The sequence below is a fragment of the Aulonocara stuartgranti genome (assembly GCF_965226115.1).
Source record: "Aulonocara stuartgranti genome assembly, chromosome: 23".
Lineage (NCBI taxonomy): Eukaryota > Metazoa > Chordata > Actinopteri > Cichliformes > Cichlidae > Aulonocara > Aulonocara stuartgranti.
In genome coordinates, this window is record NC_138958.1 from 28,095,351 (window position 1) to 28,103,653 (window position 8,303).

Here is an 8,303-nt window from a genome sequence, read left to right on the forward strand (position 1 = left end):
AAAAATGGCCTTCATATATTTATGTATATGTATATATGTGTTTTTGGTTTTTTGGTTTTTTTTGTTTGTTTGTTTTGTTTTTTGTTTTTTTTTCGTTTGGTTTCTTATTCAACCTTTTCAAGATGTTGTTGCACTAATGTTGTCTCCCAACGAGAGATTGTAATATGTGCATAAATTTAATTAAAGTATGGAAAAAAAAAAAAAAGTTATGGGTCAGAGTAAGAGTTAAGATGTTAAGAATAACAAGTATATCTTAAAATGTTTGCAATAATGAAGCGTTTCAGTACAATGTAGACAAAAACGAAAAATAAAAAGAAAGTTACGGATCAGGACTCTCCGATCCTTACTGCGCATGTGTAAAGTCTGACCGTACAAATCGGGTCTACCCGATCCGTACCGCGCATGTGCAGATGTTTTCTTCTTCTTCTGTTCGTTTAATGGCAGTTTACTCCCCAGTGTACGAGGATACCGCCACCTGCTGACCGAGCGAATAAACCCTATTATAAACTGAATTACCGTCATTACAAACGTGTGTTAAATCTGATTTAGCGATAGTCGAGTGTGTTTATGCTTGTCTGTGAGGAGAGGATTGTTGGAATAGTGATGATGATGTGCGCTATCACTGTCAATTGTCAGTAAACACTTAATCTGGCTGATGAATCTACACGTGAGATATTACAAAGTCTGCATTATTAACTCTGTAATTAGGCGCCATTCTTCTTATTTTACGGCGCTGTTGCTCAATCGGGGGACGCACATTGTTACCGTGCTTTTTACTTTAGTGTTCTAACGCTACTGTTTTTTTAAGCAAGCTCTCGTCGCGTTTGGTGATTTTATTTTGAAAATCGCTAAAGGAAGTGGAGATTGACAACAACCGGAAGAGTTGGTAAATAAACCGTGTTCAGATCCCGAAGAAACTCAAAGAGCATGCTGAACATCTGTAGTAGGACAGGGCGGTAATAAGACATGGAGGACAAACAGCGGGAGCAGCTCGGAAGAAACCCGGACTGGATGTCGCGTTTGCCGGAGGAGCTGCTGGACGTCCCGCTGTGGAACCTGGCATTACCTGGTAAAACAGGAGCAACCAGTTCAGCCAGTTCAAGACAGAAAAGAATAGAAAACACTCTCATACAGATCACGTGTTTATTTTAAAAATATAATTATCCTTAATTTCAGGTTAAACTGTAATAAAAAAAAAATTGTCTCAGATGCTTGTTGACAGGCTCTTCTCGCACCACAGGCAGCCATGACAGCATGTCCTTCAGCCTGGATGTCTCCTCTCCTGTGGTGAGATCGGAGTCCTGCTTCCTCAGACTGACTGACAGGCTGTTCCCCTGCTGTACTCGACCCTGTGTTTACCGCTGGGCCACCACGCAGGTATTTTACGGTCCCCCTAAAGGTGAAAGAGAACCAGGAACCTGCACCACCTCAGGTGAAGCTCCCTACCTCGTAAAAGGTTTGGGGAATTCATCTGAGGTTTTGATAATTTGATAATTACTGAACTACCGTAGTTTGGAAGGAGGAAGGCAAGGCAAGGCAAGTTTATTTGTATAGCACAATTCAACAACAAGGTGGTTCAAAGTGCTTTACAGAGACATTAGAAACAAAAACAAATAAAAAGCACGATTTAAAATTGATTAAAACAAGCAAACAAACAAACTAACTAAATAACAAACAAACAAAACAGTATGTAAAAAAAAAAATCTAAACGGATAAAATCAGAACAGTAGATAAAATCAGTAGTTAAAATGTAAGTTTTGAAGTTTAAGCTTAAAAGTGTGGATTTGGTGCTTTAATCAAATGCAGCTGAGAATAGGTGAGTCTTCAACCTGGATTTAAATAAACTGAGTGTTTCAGCTGATCTGAGGCTTTCTGGGAGTTTGTTCCAGATATAAGGAGCATAAAAGCTGAATGCAGCTTCTCCGTGTCTGGTTCTGACTCTGGGAACTGATAAAAGACCGGATCCAGATGACCTGAGGGATCTGGAAGGTTCATACTGGGTCAGGAGGTCACTGGTGTATTTTGGTCCTAAACCATTCAGAGCTTTATAGACCAGCATCAGAACTTTAAAGTCTATCCTCTGACGGACAGGCAGCCAGTGTAAAGACCTCAGAGCTGGACTGATGTGGTCCACTTTTTTGGTCTTAGTGAGGACTCGAGCAGCCGAGTTCTGAATGAGCTGTAGTTGTCTGACTGATTTTTTTAGGTAGACCTGTAAAGATGCTGTTACAGTAATCAAGCCTACTAAAGATGAATGCATGGACTAGTTTTTCCAGGTCCTGTTGAGACATCAGAGCTTTTATCCTTGAAATATTCTTGAGGTGATAGTAAGCTGACTTTGTTATTGTCTTAATGTGTTTTTCTAAGTTTAGGTCTGCATCCATCACTACACCCAAATTTCTCGCCTGGTTTGTGGTTTTTAGGTGTATAGATTGAAGTTCTCTGGTGACCTGTAATCGTTTTTCTTTGGCGCCAAAGACTATTACCTCAGTTTTGTTTTTGTTTAGCTGGAGAAAATTGTGGCACAACCAGTCATTAATTTCCTCAATGCATTTACCAAGAGCCTGTACAGGGCCTCGGTCTCCTGGTGACATTGTGATATATATTTGTGTGTCATCTGCATAGCTGTGGTAGTTTATTTTGTTGTTCTTTATAATCTGTGCCAGTGGGAGCATGTAAATGTTAAACAGAGGGGGTCCCAAGATGGAACCTTGGGGAACTCCACATGTGATACTTGTCTGCTCAGATGTGAAGTTACCTATTGATACAAAGTATTTCCTGTTTTCTAAGTATGTTTTGAACCAGTTTAGTACAGTTCCTGAAAGACCTGCCCAGTTCTCCAGTCGTTTGAGTAATATGTTGTGGTCAACTGTATCAAATGCTGCACTGAGATCCAGTAAAACTAAGACTGACATTGTTCCACTGTCTGTGTTCAGACATATGTCATTGAACACTTTGGTCAGAGCGATTTCAGTGCTGTGGTTCTGTCTAAAACCTGACTGGAAAGCATCATAGCAGTTATTCTGTTTTAAGAAGTAATTGAGCTGTTGAGAAACTGCTTTTTCAATGATCTTACTTAGAAATGGGAGATTTGAGATCGGCCTGTAGTTGTTCATTTGTGTCTTGTCAAGATTGTCCTTTTACAGTATAGGTTTTATTACAGCAGTTTTTAGTGGTTCTGGAAACACACCTGATATTAAAGAAAAGTTGACGATCTGTAACAGGTCTGACTCCAAAGTCTTTGAGACCTTTTTGAAAAAACTTGTTGGCAGGACATCTAAACAGCAAGAGGAGGAGTTCAGTTGACCTATGATGTCCTCCAGGTCTTTGCTGTTAATCGGGTGAAACTGTTTGATGGTGTTTAAACAGTTTTTCGGTGGACACAGTACATATCCTGGATCTGCTGTTGATGTACCAATTGCTTGTCTAATCTTTTGGATTTTTTCTGTGAAGAATTTGGCAAAGTCATTGCAGGCCATGGTCGAATGAAGTTCAGCTGCCACTGGCACAGGAGGGTTTGTTAGCCTGTCAACTGTGGAAAATAAGACCCAAGCATTATGACTGTTTTTAGTGATGATGTCAGAGAAGTAGGACCTCCTTGCACTCCTCAGTTGTAAATTATAATTGTGAAGTTTCTCTTTATAGATGTCATAGTGAACCTGGAGGTTTGTTTTTCTCCATCTGCGCTCAGCTTTCCTACACTCTCTTTTTTCATTTTTCACTAGTGTGGAGTTTCTCCATGGAGACTTTTTCCTTCCAGAGATAACCTTCACCTTAATGGGAGCAATTGTATCCATTACATTTAACGTTTTTATGTTTGATCATGACTTACTGTATACAGTACTGTGTAACGAGCTGCCCCTCATTTCTTCATATTTTGCTTCTAATCAGACTATCTTCATGTTTTTTTTTGTTAAAGTGGTCTTGAGCGGTTCTCCAGGCTTTCCGAAGGTCCTTGAATGTTTTTCTTTGGACATCTGGATGCTTATTTGATCATTTCCCCCCAGTACTTAAACCATTTTCAGAGGAATGGTTTTTTTGTTTGTTGAGGCACTTAACACTAAGGTATGACTCATTCCAGCATCCAAAAAAGGCTCCTAACGCAAAGACGGAACAAGTGTTGTCTACACATGCAAATATCTAACCAACTTTAAACTGTATCTTTAAGCGTTTTGTTACTAGAAGCCTGTCACAAAAATGGGTTGAATGTTAGAAAAATAACAAAGATAAGGGTTTAACAGACATAAAATGTTCTTTTTAGCACTACCAGCTGAAAACTTGGCAGATCTCAGCAGTGTGTCATTAAAAAGTTTGAGGAAGCTGCACAAGTGCAGAAAAAAGAAGAGGCGGATCTATAAAACTATTTTAAAAAAGTGACTAGCAAGTAACCTGAAACAGGAAGAAAAAGTTGAGATATGTCATACTACGCAAGAATTAGACTGAAAATCAGAGACAACAGGTGTGATGGAGTGATGAATGCAAATGTGAAATTGTACAGAGGAGATCAGGAGAGAGATACAGCCATCTGTACAACATGGTGGAGTCTCTGTCATTGTTTGGTTCTGGTGTTTCAATATTCATTCTCTTTCTTGGCTACAGCTATCGGTCCTTTCTGATCAGTGTGATCTTGGTGTTCGTTTCTTGGACCTGCGGATCGCCAGAAAGCCAGCAGGGAGCAGCAAATTGTTTTTCGCTCACGGCATATACACGCTAATAACCGTCAAGGTCAGTAAACTACACCAAAACGGCATTGATACTCAGAGTGAAAGCTAATTTACAGCAAATTTTAACGTCTGTCTGCATGCAGGAGGCTCTGGATGAACTGGCCGGCTGGCTGGACGCTCACCCCAAAGAGATTGTAATCATTGCCTGTTCACACTTCGAATCTCTAAGTGACGAAGACCACGCCCATCTGATGGAGTTCATCCTTCTGCTGTTCAGAGGGAAGCTGTGCCCACCACAGGTAGATAGACATTATTAGGATAATGATTGATTTCTAAAGTTTAATAATGCCAAATATTCACTGCTTTCAGCCTCTCAGATAAGGATTTACCATTTTAACTTCAGCAGATATAAATACATGGAACTGATCTCAACCACAGGCTCATTGGGAACCCCCGACTAAAACGAATGCATTTACGACTGTAGTCCTGCAATAAATCCTTTAATCATTTAGGTCATGGTGTTCAGTTTCTGTTGAAACTCTTTTCGACTCAGGTGTTTCAAATATCAGAGGTATTGCTCTAGTCCAGAAACCTGCTAATATACCACACCACAAACGTCACGCTCCGAAAATTAAAACGTGTTGCTGTAATCATGTTATTAGCCTGCATTGGTTTTGGCACAGTGTGCCTAATAAACTGACAGTTTGATTCATGTGTATGCATGCAGGAAACTCCCACTCTGCGGTCATGTTGGTCAAAAGGTCAGCAGGTCATTGTTTCCTATGACGACCAGGAGCTGCAGCACCCTGGGCTGTGGAATCGGATACCTTATTGGTAAAATACATAGACTGTATGTAGAAGGGTTAGATAGACTTCGTAGCTTAAGTGTCTTCGATTCCGTGATTTCGGTTCTGATTACTTTCTCTGGCAATATTAGCTGTTCTTTTTTTGTTTGTTTGTTTGTTTTGTTTTTGAGCATCTTGGTGTCTCAAAAGTATTAATAATAGATGTTGGTACAGTGACTTTAAACCACACTGAGAACAGCAACAGCCAAAGGTTCAAATATGACATAATTGGAGTGTCATATTTTAATGTGTGTTCACTGTCAGACATAATACGTGCTTGTTGGTTTATTTATAAATGGTGTGACATGGTGTGAAATACAATATTAAATATGTAAACACTGGTTGCATGTAATATATACACGTATGTAAAGATAGTTTGTTTCCTCCTATTTTCAAACCTTAGACCTTATGTGGTTTTCTTGGTCTTCTTCTCTCCCCCTTCTTTTTGGGTCTTTGACTGGTGACCAAGACTGGTGGCCATTAGGGGAAAAAAACAGATTTAAAGCAGTGCCTGATTACTTTTACTTTTCAAGGCTACTGTCTGCACAGTTGGTCATGTCACTAACACTGAAATGATTGAACCTGTCCTGTGTGTTCAGGTATGCTAACAGCCCAGATCCTAAGAAAGTGATCACCTATCTGGAAGGCCAGCAACGGCAGGGAAGACCAGGTATGAGGTTGTTGGAACAAGTAGTGCAGTGAGGGAAAGTAGTAGCATTACAGACCTGTATTTAAAATGTTAGAGCAAAAGTACTGGATACAGAATATACTGTAAAGGTAGTTTACTGGATTTAATAACCTGCCAAAGGTACAAATGTTAGTTTGTACATATATATGCATCCCACACAGCCTGTGATGGCTTTCAGTACCACTGTTTCCTCTGATGCTGCTTCTTCTGCTGTAATTTTTTTTAATCATCAGGAAGCCAGTGGATAAAATTGGAGAGAAACTCCACGGCAACACAGCCACGCCACATACAACTATACTTGCTGCTAACAATGTTGGACACTTTTGCGGGTTTATGTAGTAGGATTGACAGATTCAATGCAGAAGTATAATTTATGCTTAAGCTCAAAATTCAAAGCGTATTCAGACTACGCAGGTTTTCAATAAAAATCAAACATGGATTCGGATTTGCTGCCCCCATGTGGCGAACGTTTTTATTGAAAGTTGAAAAGGTTTATTCAAAAATTTAAATGAAATGTTTTTATTAAAACAGAATAATTCCTTTAAATACCAAATTTCTAATATTCATATACTGTTGATTGAGCCACCAAAATATATAATATAATTATTATTAACCTTTTTTTTTTTTTTTAAACTCTTGAGATTAAAAATCTTTTACAAGAACGTCCTGGACAAGATGGACAGAAGTATTCTCATAAGTTTAATAATATAATAATGTCAGTGACGTAGTAAAAATACTCTGAAGTGTACTGCTTCTGCAGCTAGCTGGGATTTATTTTACCTCAGGTTTTATTTGCTGTTCGTTTCTTTAAGCACCGGCCTTACAGACGGTTTTGTTTTCCAGATGGTTTTTACGTCACTGGTCTGAACCTGACAGAGACCATGTTTTACGTCTTCCTGCACCCTTTCCAGAGCATGAGGATGTTGACGTTGAACTCTCTCTCACTGCTTCTCCAGTGGGCGGGTGAGCAGCAGCCAGGACCCGAGGGAGTCAACATTATGTGCTGTGACTTCGTCGGTATGAGCGAGTTCTGCTCGCTTGTCGTCGAGCTGAACTACAAACTGGTGGGCAGAGGCTGCAGGAAGCTGCCAGCATCCTCCAAAATAAGTGCCAGTTAATAATTTTGTGAGCCTGCCATCCTGTTTATACAGTTGTGTGCTTGATGTTTTTGTTTTTTAAGCATCACATTACCGTCTACATGTTTATTCAGGTTAATTTCAACATGCTTTACCTAAAACTATAAGGAGGTACACAAGTTACATGTTCTTTACACATTCACTGTGCAAGTGTAGTTAAAGTTTTATATTTTGCACTACTGGACACTTTTCCACAAATATTTGCACAAATATGACAATCTATATATTGTATATGCATTTTCTTTTTTATTTTGACTTATTTTTAATTTCTTTTTCAATGATTTTTCTTACCTCATAACTCGTCTCTGTGCTGTGAACTTTTCTTTAGGGATCAGAAAGTCTTATCTTTGCATTTCACAATGCCACATGTTACAAATTTTAGTGTTTACTATCAACATCACGAATGCTAGCAGCCTTTTAATTAGCGTACAGCTATACAATAGTTAGCTTGGAGAACAACGTGCTGAATACTAGGTCTCTTGCACTATATCTTGTATGATGTTACATTTCTTTTTTGTTTTACTGTAAATTAATCAAATGCTGGTATTTCTAAATAAATATTTTCATATTTATTTTTCACATTGTATTTTATAAACAGCTGTGTGGGTGCTGTTTGGTGATTAGCATTGTCACCCCACACCAAGCAACTCTTGAGTTTGAAACTTTGCCTGCGTGGCTTTCTTCTACAGTCCAAAGAAACGCATGGGTTATGTCACCTGGTTATTCTACATTTACCGTCACACTGCCTGAATAATAAAAATCTGTGATTTTTGTACCTGGATTTGTTTGTAATTAAGATATTTAGAATCCTCAGACGATGCGCACAAACAAAATGATGAAGGCCTGGCTAAAAATGACTACTACTAATAATATAATAATAATAATAATAATTTTCAGTTTTCCAAAACGCCACAAGCTACAAAATGTTCAGGATTAAATAAAATAAATAAATTACATGTGAAAACAACAA

At 38.7% G+C, this 8,303-nt stretch overlaps 1 protein-coding gene across 1 annotated transcript; it reads left to right on the forward strand.

Annotated features, from left to right (window-relative positions):
• The first annotated feature begins 520 nt into the window (after positions 1-520).
• Positions 521-7,912, forward strand: LOC309700316 (PI-PLC X domain-containing protein 1). Its single transcript, XM_082523837.1, has 7 exons — positions 521-1,069; positions 1,241-1,377; positions 4,600-4,725; positions 4,808-4,963; positions 5,392-5,498; positions 6,109-6,179; positions 7,041-7,912. The coding sequence occupies exons 1-7, from the start codon at positions 967-969 to the stop codon at positions 7,313-7,315; spliced, it is 975 nt and encodes a 324-aa protein (XP_082379963.1). The 5' UTR covers positions 521-966; the 3' UTR covers positions 7,316-7,912.
• Positions 7,913-8,303: the final 391 nt, after the last annotated feature.